At 33.4% G+C, this 15046-nt stretch overlaps 1 protein-coding gene across 2 annotated transcripts in view; it reads left to right on the top strand.

The window, feature by feature from the left end:
* LOC125049759 (nitric oxide synthase-like protein) overlaps positions 1 to 15046 on the top strand; it is a 101716-nt gene that overhangs the window by 61555 nt on the left and 25115 nt on the right. For both annotated transcript variants that reach the window (XM_047649206.1, XM_047649204.1), the window contains 2 exons: positions 7678 to 7814; positions 9539 to 9701. In XM_047649206.1, coding sequence (XP_047505162.1) covers positions 7678 to 7814; positions 9539 to 9701 — 300 coding nt within the window. The remainder of the gene's footprint in view (positions 1 to 7677; positions 7815 to 9538; positions 9702 to 15046) is intronic.

The following is a 15046-nucleotide window of genomic DNA, read 5'->3' as shown; positions in this document are numbered from 1 at the left end:
ATATGCAACTTAACGAAATTGGTTAAATAAAGTTTAACAAAAGGCTTTTATTATCATAGACATAAATACAATTATTTCATTTTACCTTATTACTACTAAGATTATTACAGAATTTCATTAATTTTAATAGAATTATTACTATCATTGTTATCGTTATTATATATTTTTGTTATTAATGGCTTCGAATCTCTTCGGATCAACCGTGGTAGGGACAAGAAAAAGATGGCGCGTAACCGAAAAACGTGACGATTTGCTACAAAATTTCTCCCATACGTCGATAACAAATTCATTCAAGAAGTTTGACTTCAAAAAGCAACATGGCGCGTAACCGAAAAACATGACGCGTAACGAAAAAATGTTACACAAAATTTTTTTCCAACCCCGATAAAGAAGTTTCACTTCAAAAACCCAAAACATTTATGGTTCATCTATTACCATTTTAAAATCGTTTATTTAAGCGACTATCCAAATACAGCCTTCTGTTCCTGTCCGAAAATTTTTATTACGCTATCGAACCCATTTACATGCGTTAACTACTGAGCCGCAGGTTTTTGGACTAGAGCAATGGGATTTAGAATCACACTTTGATATGCGCTGTTGCATATTTAAATATTTATATTAACTGCTAATAACAATTGCAAAGACTATCGCATCGCCATCAAAAATGTTACATATTAGGGAAACTACACATTAAGGGTCTGTTTCACAATGTACGGATAAGTTTTACATTAGTTCCAAATTAGCTATTTATTACTTATTGGTAGGATAAACACTATTGTTGCGTTTCACGACTGTCAGATATCGCTATTCGTCACATAAAGTCCATTATAAGTTATGAGTCCGGTGAATGTCAAATAACACAATTTATCTTCCAAATAATTTATGTGTTGCATAGCTATTATGTACTTTATCCATACATTGTGAAACAGACCCTTAAGCCGGTTGCAGACCGAAAACTAAGCTATGCCAAGGCTAAACTAAGCTATGCCAAGCAAGCTAGGCTAAGCTAAGCTAGAAATAAATAGCGTGCACACCAAGAGCTAAGCCAAAGCTCAGTCAGTGTGGCGAAGGATGTGCAAATGGTGTGCAAATGGTGTGCAAATGGTGTGCGGGGTAGCGGGAGGGGCTTAGCTTAGCTCGTGTAGCTGCGCATCGGCATACACAACTAAATTAGCTTCGCATATTTTAGTTAGCTCACATAGCTTAGTTCGCATAGTTTGCGGTCTGCACACAAGTATGGAAAACTGCGTCAGCTATGCGAGCTAAGCTAAACTAACTTAGCTTAGCTCTTGGTCTGCAACCCGTATAAGAGTATGAAACCTCATAATATATACTATCTATAACCAGTATACTAATGACAGAAGTATTACTAATTTTATTGCACTGATAAGACTTGTCCACTTGCTTCATTCACTGCGCCGTTGTTTACGTTCTTATGTGTGTCTGTGTCACGTCTAAACATGTGTTTAAAACCTCAACTGATATGGGGCTTCGAATGTATTCATAAATAATTTATAAATCATTGACAGTACTGTAAAAACGTAAAAAAAATAAACAAATCAGTTGCGCTACAACCTCTCTAGGTCTAACCTCAGATTTCTGAATCTCTTTCATGATCATTTTTTTAATCTAATAGGCAAGTAGGTGATCAGCCAGTGCCACACGTTGTCGATTTTGGGTCTAAGACATGTAGGTTTCCTCACGATATTTTCCTTCACCGTTCGAGCAAATGTTAAATGCGCACATAGATAGAAAATCCATTGGTGCATAGCCCAGGATCGCACCTACGACCTCAGGTATGAGAGTCGCACGCTGAAGCCACTAGGCCAACACTGCTTTCTGTTAATAAAAAAAAGTCACGACCGAACCACGTGCAAAGGTACTAGTTTAAAAAACTGTATGACGGTAGGAAAGGCTGTGTACGGTGTATCCAACGAAATCACCAAAAATATTATTCTAACAAAAAAAAAACGAAAATAAAAACAACAAAAAGCAAATTAAGCCATTAATTAACACTGTATTAATTTATGACTTAGTATAAAACTATTATAAAAACTTATAAAACTTAATCAATCTTGTAACTTAAGTACACATTCGCTATTTCTGTCCGGTTGCGTTTACGGTGAAATATGCGATAATATTTAACTAAACAGTGTAATATTATACGGGTTATTAACTATTGTTTTAATTAATAAGATTAGACTTGAATATAATATGTTTGATGGTCATAATAATATATATTATCTCTCTTCTATCGGCTGCTCATAGTATAATATAAGATCCCGATATACAACGACCTTCACCGAGATGCTTATTTAATTAAACGTATTTTATATTTAATTGTATATGTCAATAAATATGTTGCCTAGCAAATTTCAGTCCAGAGTATGTTTAATTAATATTTAAAAAAAAAAAATTTTTTTTATAATTTGCATGTAGTAAATTTTTTAAATTTTTTTCAATCAATATTTTTAATCAGGGTAGTATTATATATGTTTCACTATAACTTTCTTTTTTACTAAAGATGTATATATACTTTATTGTCACATAAAAAATATACACATAAATAATTAATTGATTAAAAACAACCTAACGTTTGCATATTCTATAGGCTTCATACTTTCGATTGGTATAGAATTTATCTAATAATCATACCGGTGAAATGTTTAAAAAAATTTTTTTTTTAAATATTAATTAAACATACTCTGGACTGAAATTTGCTAGGCAACCCATATGGATTATATTTATTGACATATACAATTAAATATAAAATACGTTTAATTAAATAAGCATCTTGGTGAAGGTCGTTGTATATCGGGATCTTAGACCATCATGTCTGAGTGTCGTGGTTAGCAAGGAAGCACCTGGAGTGGACAATCTGTTTCCACCGGTTTCTGTCCAGCGCCTCTCTTATGATAATATACAGTTTTGAGGACGATGAGTCTTTCACTTAATCGGTCAATGTGGTTGGTGAACGGCCACGTGATCTTTTACCTTCTGTGTTACCAACCACGATCAGTTTCTTTAAGTTCTCATCGCCTGTATGGCCTGCGCGTTGTATGGCCGCAATAATATAAGATAATCTTATATATAAAATTCTCGTGTCACAATGTTAGTTACCATACTCCTCCGAAACGGCTTGACCGATTTTTATCAAATTTTATATGCATATTCAGTAGGTCTGAGAATCGGCTACTATATTATATCTTTCAAACCCCTAAGTGATAAGTGTGTCCACCCCAAAAAAATTAGAAAAATTCACAGAAAAAACCTAAAAAACGTTTTCATTTGGAAAACTGAACAGTGTCTGGGGTAGTATAGCAAAATGTTCCATGTTGGTATGTACTAAAAAGGTAGGCTAAGTAAAATCACATTAAGGAGAAACGAAGTTCGCGGGAGCAGCTAGTAATATCTAATATGTATATAAAATTCTCGTGTCGCGGTGTTTGTGGTTAAACTCCTCCGAAACGGCTCGACCGATTCTCATGAAATTTTGTGTGCATATTGGGTATGTCTGAGAATCGGACAACATCTATTTTTCATCCCCCTAAATGTTAAGGGTAGTCCATCCTTAAATATTTTATTTTTATTTTTAGATAGTTTTTTCTGTTTTTATTTTTTTATGATACAACATTAAAAAATACATACAATCCCTAACTTTCACCCCTCTACGATCAACCCCTATTTTTTGATTATAAATGATATACATGGCAAAACGACGTTTGCCCGGTCAGCTAGTATATACGTATATATACTGGGCTAGTAAGTACGGGCTTTGGAAAACATATTTCAATGTATTGTTATAATACAAATAACAAAACATCGTGTGTAATTTGGCACTCTTCTGTATCGATAGACAAGAATAAAAAGCATCCATGAACAATAGCGAGAACAAAGTTTCCGGGCCTCGCCCGCGGCAATCTGTATCGCGCCAACTTGAAATACTTGGATGATACGTACTTCAGTTGAATACAGTTTTTTAGAATCAAAATAATAGTTTAATTAATTTCTACTTAGAACAACAATAGCGATTTCTTACAAATGTTTGGATAAATTCTTTATGACTAGGTTTAATTAAATAAAGTATGTGGAAATAAATTGAGTAATAAATACAATTAATAAATATGGGTTCAGTCAAGCGGTGGTTAAACAGGCATCTCCTGGACAGGCGTGCCCTCCAATAGGCCAAATCTCTGAATCAAAAATAATCAGGTGGGATTGTGGCCGAAGATCTGTCCAGTTCTGTATAAAAAAAACGACGGGTTGCACTCCGGGAGTGCCTGCAGAAGTGAAAACTTGAATATTAACGTTGTGCATTTTTGATATTTTGGAATGGTTAGGGAATAATTTTGCACGAATTGCTTTAATTATTAGTATAAAAGTACTATCATTTATATGGTAGAATACAATATTTATTTATTGCGCTATCGATGGCTATCGTACACAAACATGACAATTTATATTACATTAAATACGCCGCGCCAGCTGTCTACTCTCCATCCGTCTTACGAAACCTACACAAAATAATTAAAATTAGTATTAAATAATTCAATTAGGAAAATTCACTTTTTTTTAGTTGCCATTTTCTTATTCGCGTCAGTCTGACCAAATCGTTAATAATAAAGCTGTAGACGTTTCGCAAAATTAAACCTTGATGTATTGACTTAAGGTCAAATTTCATGCATCAATGTATCTGAGGAAAGAGACAAATGAATTAAAACCGTAATTGTCTAGCACGACGTTCATAATCCTTTAAAAAAAACATCCGTCTTACGAATTTGTACTGACGCGAGTTTAACATTTTTTACCCATTCCAAAAAAGTGTACAACGCCGCTAAAGAAGTTTTTACTTCAAAAAAAAATGTTGTTCGATTTATTTTCTAAAAACTTACTATGCATTTTTAAACCTAAACAGAAACCTTTAGAAAACTGCAACCAACAGTTTGTTGGGTTACTTTCTAAAACAGGATAAGAATAATTTAATGTCTAGATTATACTTAGAAGTCTGTAAAGTTTTACGTAAGCAGGTATAATTTGTAACAAGAAATCCCTGATACGTAGGCGGCTGAATAATGAGTACGATTTTCTACACAGAAAAAGACCCAACGAAAGAAAAAACTAAAGGCTATTGTTGGAATTGACTTTATTTAAATGTGACTTAGACAAAGTATTAAAGTCTTTTTTTACGTACTTTATTATATCCTAATATTATAAAAGTGAATGCTTTTTTTGTACCACGAAACTAGCTATATTTCCGATTTTTTTTAGTTGAAGAAATTTGTTATTGGCCAAGTTTATTGACGGGTATCACATACTCTTTATGCTTTTTAATATGTACATCATAATAATGTTAATTCAAAACTTACTGTATTTTAATCAAATAAATAAGTGGCACTACAACCTTTTTATATCTGGGCCACAGATTTCTGTATTATCAAGTATTTGATCAGCCTCCTGACACACGCCGTCGACTTTTTGGCCTAAAGCAAGCCGGTTTCCTCACGATGTTTTCCTACACCGTTCGAGCGAATGTTAAATGCGCACATAAAAAGAAAGTCCATTGGTATACAGCCGGGAATCGAACATACGACCTCAGAGATCAAAGTCGCGCGCTGAAGCCACTTGCCAAATATGCTCTGTACTGTGTTAGAGCATATTTGGCAAGTGCTAGATATTCATTAGGTAATAAACAAACACGGCATTAAATCATGTAAATCATTAGTTATACGTTTGTTATACATATATTTATATGATTTAGTTTATAAATTTATAAATTGTTTTGTTTTCGAACTCTATACTTAAGAGTACACTATACTATTGGAAAGAGTAAACGAGAGTACAAGATAAAATGTAAATGCAATATTGTGAAGTTAATATTGATGATAGATTTTGCTGTCGATATAGAACTAAAACAAATTTAACAAAGTAGTTTCGAAAAGATAAGTGTCTTGCCACCAACTTCGGTTCTGTTCTCTTTGGAGTAATTCTCTTCGGCCGTAGGGTTTAAGTTTGCGCCACATATTACATTTATTTTAGTTTTCTATTTTTACATTTCATCTTTTCAACAAGGTTCTAAGCACTATAAAAATAGGTATTTTTCTTTAAATATTAAGAAAAATAGAAGATGCAAACTTCATCCGGAAAACGTAAGAAATGACTGCAATTTATATCCCAACTTATATGCATGGGATGAAATTGCTCAAAAGAATTTTCTAAACACGTGAAACGCATGTACATTAATATCACGTCATGGTGGCATTTATTATTAGCCTAATATTATATGAATGTATATTTATTTGGATTTTCAGTCTGAGAAAAATGGAATCTCGCTGTATGCCTAATATGCCGATGAGGTCATCTTAGCTGAGACATTTTTGACTTTGTGCATGTGCAAGAAAGAAGAAAGATATTTGTATACATGGGAAGTCAGAGGACCACGCTTCATATAAAATACCTGTTTTTATCATAATCTTCTTCTCTTCTTCTTCCACTTTAGTACTAAAATTTGGCTGTTAATAACTTTGCCGGGTATCTTGCTCTAAACAGTTCCTCGGCTGATGTCGGTCCATACCCGTACGTTCCGCAACAACGACTTTTTCCTTCTACCAGCCCGTACATTGCCCTAAATTTTTCCCATAATAATAAGGCGCAACTAGTTGTATCGATGCTACAAAATGGGTCCGAGATGCGACTTTCTGTATTTTAACAGTCTGCAGATTGTTCAAATAATCTTCTTACTGGAGGAAAATTGGTCTTACTAACTTTAAAATAAAATTAAGAACTATTAGTTTTTTATTTATAAATAGATGTCAAGTTATAGTGAATATTTAAAACTTAATTACGAATTAATTTGAAGTTCGTAGTGGCAGTAAAACAGGAAATAGCGCGACAAATACGGCCATTTCCCCTCCTAACGAGATTCAAATCTATCCAGTATGGGCACAATTCAATCACTCACTTTGTCCTAAGCTCCGTGTTAGCTCCCGAACTTATGTTATAACGTATTTTGATACGATTTACTTTACCGATATTTAGGCATTTTTTACCTGGCTGAAATTACATTATTTAAGATTTAATAAATAATAGTTAAAAAAAAACTAAAAAACACGCTTTTAAAGCACATCAAACTAAAAAGTGAAAAATAATTCTGTGCCATATTTTTCGTCTATAGAGCAACCCACGCTTTTTCACAATAATACCAGTATTTTTTGTTCATTACCATTTTCAGCCTCAATTAGGAATTATTCTTCACTATTTAGTTTGATGTTCTTTAAAAGCGTGTTTTTAGTTTTTTTAACTATTATTTATTTTTTAGTTTATTTTTTTTTATTTTTTTTTCGGATTATTGCATTGTCATCGATCTTTGACAGGTGCGCAAAATTTGAATAAAATCTGTCCGTTTAAAGTGGGTCAAAATCGAGTCCGAAGGAGTCGGTTACATACATACATACATACATACATACAGGTGAAGCTAATATAAAGCGTGTAAAAAGAAAAAGTTTTGCTAACGAAATACCAAGCTACGTAATATTAGATATTGTTTATTTAAGAAAGTATTTTATATATTGCTTATTTATATCCTCATATCAAGTGTTTAATAAGTGATTGTTAAGAGGTCAATGACCTTACTTAAAGTAGGTATACATAAAAACTAATGTAGACCTTTTTTGTTAACAGTCTACATTATGCAACGAAAAAACATGTCTGGGGAGTTTGATGGCGATTCCGGGTCGTGGAGACGTACCAAGGGAGCCTGAAGAAGTTCTAAATGATGCTAAGGATTTCCTCGGACAGTATTTTGCCTCTATACGAAGGTAAGTGATGTTTTAAATTATGTCGACAAGGGACGATCTTTATCTTTCTTGCCTGGGTCGTTGAGTAGTTTAGACAGCGAGTCTTAAGTTTGACTAAAGCTTACCTTATCTAATTTTTTTTTCTCTTTTTTTCTCACAGGCCGCCAGTTGCCCTCCTTTTCATGTAATTATGTCAATTGTTTTATATTTCTGTTAAGTCTGTGTCTAAGTGTTAATAAATAAATAAAAGTAATAAAAAGCTCTAAAAATACACCTTTTATATTTTCTCAATTTTCCATTGCTACAAAATAAATATTTAGAAATATACTTTATCAAATGGTTTTGTATGAATTTTGATGTCTTCATAGCCGAGTTGTACATGTATATTGGTCCGCACTTTTCTTCTTATTAAAACCTATCATCAGTGTCCTTATCAAATATAACGTAATTCAACCGTGACACGGTTGAATTGTACAATCATACTTTATATATTTCTTTCTAAATTTAGAGAGTCCAAGCAGCAACACATTAGGACAAAATTCAATAAAATAACGATTAAACTTATTATAACACGGGTAAATTATGCTTTTGACAAGTTACAAATGTTTAGTTGATTTTATCAGCTGTCGGAAAAAACAATGTGAGCTGTCGAATAATGCAAACAAAACAATGTCGCTACATAACAAAGTGCTTTTGAACCTATTTTTACGAATAGGGGAGCATTCGAACAAGATATAGGTACATTATACAAATATTTAATTCTGTTTGTAATACATTTATTCTGTATTTATATATTGGGAATCTTCGTTATTATGTATGGAACAAGGTTTTGTTAATATTCAAATGTTACAGTATCAATAAACAAAAGATTTGTCTTCTAAGTGATCGCCTCAGCGGCTTAACCAAATCGAATAATCCTTTTAGTTCTGAACAACCAGCCTTGCGATTCTGTAACTCACTTTTCGACCTCGCAGCGGTTTTCGCAGCGGCGGTCGCGCTCAAATCAGTTATGAAGCAGTCATTTTACGATTTGGCATTCTGATAAGGAGGGAGCTTATTTATTGTTAATAGTAGTTTCAGGCTATTACCTGACTGATTACTTGACACGAAGAAAATATAAAACAGACGCTAAAATCTGCCTTGACGATACACGTATAAATTCACCGGCTGAAAATAAAAGATCAAATTTCTTTTCGTAATTCTGTGTTGTTCACGGAACCATGAAATATTCTTTAGGACTCATTCAGAATCGATTATTGTCTTTTATAATCCGGATGTTTATAACAGACCATAATATTTTGTTTTTTATGTTTAGCGTCTTGATCGTAATTTGATTGTAAAATTTTCTTAATTTATATTTTTTGACGTGATAACGTCTTTAAAATCGTTTTAGTCGGGTGACATGTTCAGAAACTTGTGTCACACCAAAACCTCACGAGCGCGATCGCAGGTATAACGAGAGAGAGACGGACCGATCTCCCGTCTCATCTCGAGCGCTGCCAGTCATTCCGTGAATGTATGAAGAAAAATGTATATCATAGTCGAATAAGTAAACTTGTCATTTTACACCCGAAATTTATCATCAAAAGTGTGAATAAAACGATAGATGTAATTTAAAATTTGAAAAAATTGTTATCTTCATTAATTCCTTACTTCCCAAAAACTCATATCACCAATAAGACGTTATCACGTAAACATCTCGATCGTAAACCTACTTTACAAACAACCAATTTTTTTTTTCTTAGAGCTAATACTCCAGCTCATGAAGCGCGATGGAAGACTGTGCAAGAGGAAGTTGCGAAGACGGGGACATATCAACTAACCACAACTGAGCTGGTCTTCGGAGCCAAGTTGGCATGGAGAAATGCAAGTCGATGCATTGGAAGAATACAATGGTCCAAGTTACAGGTACGTTACTAATTATAACCGAAAGTAATCTCTGAAGTCTCGCGGGCTCGTTTAACCTTAGGCCGGTAATTGCATAAGCGCCTAATATCAAAGGCCGCCCATCCCAAAAGTACTCGTTGCGTTGTATTTGTTAAAGGGAATATAAATTACAAACGCTTTAATATAATCTACGTTAAAAGTGCGCCCTAAAGTTTCATCAGTTTCATATTCTGTGAATCTTTATGACAGACTTCCTAAAATGTATGAATCACACACTTAATTAAAATTATTTCGATATTTTCAAATGAATAGTGTTAGCGTTATAAAAATATAAACAGAAAGTTGAGTAAGGGAACATTTTTCAATAAAAAAATTGTTTTTCATTCTTAGTTCGTTCGTTCGTTCGTACGTTCAAATAAAGCTTTCTTTTGCATTGTTCTACTGACGATTGTCTTCTGAATGATAAAACATTCACGTGAGCCATTTCACTTTTATCACAACGAAGGTTGTGTGTAAATATTTCTTAGGTGTATGAACGATTACAGGAGATAAATCTTACGTAGCAATTTATAAATTATATTTTGCATTTGGTTTTTGTTTAGAGGCACTTATCGTTTAAACCTCATGATAACTAAACTTCAGTGTACTTTACTTTGGTTCACCAAAGTAACTAATTTTAGAATCTAAAAAATTAGACTATGACGTATTATGTAAGCAATGACAAACTTTAAATATTTATCTAAACGTGTTCAATATTATGGTATGGTTATTTTTCAAACTTAGGTAATTCTTTTTAGATAATTTCTATTTATATTATAATTAGGTAATGTTAAGGAATTCCGCTTTTAATGAAGCATTGTATTTAATAGAGCACGTCACAAATGACGGTTTAAAACGTTTTCCTTATTTTGATTAGTTAACTTTTCAAAACGAATTTAAAAATCAGAGAATAATTGTCGTTTTGGTCGGTGTTTAAATTCTAATATTTCTTTATGTTTAACTGTGTTTTTATTATGTGATTTATTATACTATAACTAGCTGACCCATTAGACGTCGTTTTGCCATGTATAAGTCAAAAGTCAAAAATCATTTATTCATGTAGGTAACACAATTAGACCAGTGCAGATAGCCTTCAAAATAAATAAAAAGTGAAAAAAATTACAGTAGGATGAAACCCATTAGAAAAGCAGGGGAATATGATCAAAATGAAAGGAAAAATAAATTACGGTCGATCTGAGGTCGGGAAGGGAAGGGGGGGGAGGTTTAAGGGTAAAAAACGGTTTATCTCGATTTCCGGCAAAACTAAAAGTCCTATCGAAGAAAGTTAAATGGCAAAGTTGTAGGTAATAAAAAGATCTAAAACTTTTGTATTCACACATTTTTCACATAACCTCAAAATTTATGTGAAAAATTCAAAAAACCAAGTTTTGGGTTTTTAATTTTTATCTTTTACAAAAATTTTTTTAATGGGTTTCATCCTACTGTAATTTTTTTTGGTTTCAAAAATTATCGGCACTGGTCACACTTATGAACGTAAAAAAAATTTTTTTTTTAGTAAACAAAAAATAACTATCTACTGTAATTATAATAGGGGTTGATCGTAGAGGGGTGACAATTAAGGGTTATATGTATTTATTAATGCCACATAATAAAAACTTAAAATGTTATTCAAAAAATAATAATATTTTTTTTGGGGTGGACACAACCTTTATCACTTAAGGGTTTGAAAGATAGATAGTAGCCGATTCTCAGACTTACTGAATACTCATAAAACGCATAAAAAATTTCATAAGAATCGGTCGAGCCGTTTCAGGGAGTATGGGAAAGAACACGGTCACACGAGAATTTTATATAGAAGATGGTAGCAGAAATGGTAGCTTTTATATATTTTACAGTCGATTGATTGAGACAGCGTTTCCCTTACGAGCTCGTATCACTGTTATTTATTTACTATTATGTAAACAATGAGTGCCATTTCCATAACTGTATAAATAAATATTTCTGAGAATAATGTTTGCTTTTATGTGATCTCAAAAATCCATTTTTTCCAAGATTTGCTTATCGAAACCTTTAAAAAGACGCGTTTGAAGATCGTATGGAATTAGTCAATCTAATAGGCAAGTAGGTGATCAGCCTCCAGTGCCTGACACATGCCGTCGACTTTTTGGGTCTCAGACATGTCGGTTGCCTCACGATGTTTTCCTTCACCGTTCGAGCGAATGTTAAATTCGCACATAGAAAAAAAGTCCATTGGTGCACAGCCGGGGATCGAAGCTGCGACCTCAGGGATGAGAGTCGCACGCATTCACGGTATATACGTATATTATTCTATGCCCCTTTAAAAAAGCCCCACCCCAAGTAACGCGACGATTGGTGCTATACCTTTATCACAGTAATAATATAAAGAGTATATCCTGATTATTATTTTATTTGATTAAATATATATTTATGTTTTGTTCGTTAGTAGTTAGAATTGCGATTTATTAGTTTAAATATTGTAATAAAGTCTCGATCGAAAAACCGAGTAAGTTAATTTTTAAATGTAATTTTTTTGGTGCTGCAGAATTTTGGGTAGCCTAATCGTAGATTGAGGTCACAATTTGAAGAGAGGAAAATTTTATTCTTCTGGGACGTGCATATCCATCCCGCAAATTGTGTACGTGACAGGTACTCTGCATTTTAATATTGCATTTCAAAACAACAGCAAGTACCTTATATTTGAAATCTGGACACGTTCTCGGAGATTGTAATATACCGGCAGAAACAGAAAACCTAGAATAAATAAGGTCATTTATTTAAAAGCAATACGCTCTCGCTTCGTCTACGTAGAATACATAATACCAAGATTCATAAATATCTATATACTCTAACAGTACTCCCGTATGCCAAAAGCAAATGGGTATTTGGAGTGTTATATAGCGTTAAGTCTTGACCGACATGTCTTAGACCCAAAAAGTCGACGGCACTGGAGGCTGATCACCTATTAGATTTAAAAATGACCATGAAATAGATTCAGAAATCTGAGGCCAAGACCAAAAGGTTGTAGCGCCACTGATTTTATTTTATGTAGCGTTAAGTCACAACTCTGAAACTTATCTTTAGAATCTTAGTATAATATTAAAGTGCTAAACAGTGGTAAGTAGAAAAAAATAGTACATAAGAACAGAGTGTCTTACTCTCTATAGAGATATGTATGATGTATGTAGCGTTATTGGCTACTTATGTTAAATATCCTTTTGGTAAGATTTAAATTTTAAACTTAATAGTCTTAATGCTAGATCGTGATGTTAAATGATGTCTTTGTACTGAGACAATTTAAAACGTATATATACATACTAGTAGACTCGGCCAAGCGTTGCTGTGGCTAAGGTTTTTGTTATATTACATAATAGTAAACTATTCAAGGGAAACGTTAGGAGAACACCAGTCATGGGGACCACCATGTTTTATTGGTTGCTATGCCATTAAATTGTAGCTTAAGTGAAACGTTGGTACTTTCAACACAGCGCCGCGCCATCTCTTAGAATTGTGACTGTCAAATAATAAACAAATAATTTGCAATAAAATAATATTGCGGGTATAAATTGAGATGTAAGCTCTCCTATCTTTTAAGTTAGATCAATCTGCACACGGTGTGCAAATATGATTGAAGTCGGTAAAGTAGTATAGGAGTCCATAGCGGACAAACAACGTGACGCCTGATTTATATATATTAAGTAAAGATATTTGAGGAAATTTTTACGTTATCGCGGCACATAAGGCTTATACAGTATAGATAGTTGAAAGGAAGTGTCGCCCCATGCCCCATCGGGGTCTAAACGACCTAAATGCAAAGTAGTGTTTTACTACTGAGAGTATTTTTGTTTGTTGTATCTCCTTTTATTACCCTTTCTCTTTGTAAAACTACTGATAACTATCGTAAGTTTATATGATGTTTGACAAGTTGTTTCTAAATCTCTGAACTCCTTTATAGAATACAAGCTGTTCCCTGCCACGCTTCGCTGTGGCACATTGTGATTGAATGGTTGAGAAATGAGAAACAAAACAAAGAAAACATTTCATATAAGTTTAATTTGCAATACTTGTGGCAAAAAAAAAATAGATAAAAGCAATCCTTGCGGATTATATATCATGCTAAATTTTCAGCTCGATCAGTGCAGAACTTTTTAAGTTTTTGAAGCGTACAAACCAACATAACAATATGGACTTAAATGGCATATTTTCGCCAGGCCTTTTACTACGGAAGTTCTTTGTCGCTGAAAAATGTCTTTAAGATGTAACTGAGACCTAAATCTTTTTTGTTTGATTCTGCACGTCAAAGTGAACACACAGTGTCAGACTTATAAGCATTTCTAAATATTGTTAGCTTTTTTTATATAACAGTGGTAAACGGGCAGGAGGCTCATCCGATTTTAAGTAATACCGCCGTCCGATAGACAATCATATAGCCAGGGGCCTCGCAAGTGCGTGACGGCCTTATGAATTGGTACGCTCTTTTTTTGAGGGTACCCTTAGTCGAATTGGTTTGGAAATACATCAGTGGGCAGCTGGTTCCACGTAGCGCAGCAAATGCCTTGTCTGAATGCATTTTAAATTAAAATCTACGCAACGTTATAATCACAAAATCTTACGTCCAATTATAAGAAGGAAGAAAATCAATATTGACAGTAAAATCAATTATGTTCTTAGTTTGAAACTGCGAGGAATAGGGCAAAATGAATTTTCTGGCTCTAATGAGAAAACTCTCATTTCACGCCAGGACACAAAAACGAATATGGGCCGGGCCGAAAGCATCTATTTTGTAAGTGTTAATGAATGTACGCCTCAACACAGTTGGACCCCTTATGCAATTTGCCGCAAATGATTTGAAACCGAAACCTGTGCAAAAAGATCTCTGTGGAGACCACAGAGTAGGAATAAAAACTATAGAGACGCAGAATTTGAAGTGTTGCTAGATTTTTTTTGTTAAATTTTGTATAAAACAATCACAAGAATTTAAAAAAACACGATCGATTATAAGCCTAACAAAAAGACTATTGAATCAAATCTAATTCCATATATAGCTTATGTTTAGTTTTAATACCGATACCTCGAATAGTTTAGGGCAGACATTTTCAATTATTTGTATCATTAACTGTTATTATAGTCTACCAACCCCATAAAATGTTTTACCGGGAATCGAGCCTGCATATGCTTTAACATAATTGCATGGATCTAGTATTTTTATTTCCATATAGGAAAAGTCTTAGACCCAAAACATTTAGTAAAATGAAACCGAAACAGACATGGCCATCGTCCATTGGGGGACGCAGTGTTGCCAACGCAATTTTAAACGTAAATATATTTAAAAATTGTGGATCCTTCGT

Source organism: Pieris napi, chromosome 5, assembly GCF_905475465.1.
Source record: "Pieris napi chromosome 5, ilPieNapi1.2, whole genome shotgun sequence".
Taxonomy (NCBI): Eukaryota; Metazoa; Arthropoda; class Insecta; order Lepidoptera; family Pieridae; genus Pieris; species Pieris napi.
This window is presented reverse-complemented; position numbering and strand designations above follow the sequence as displayed.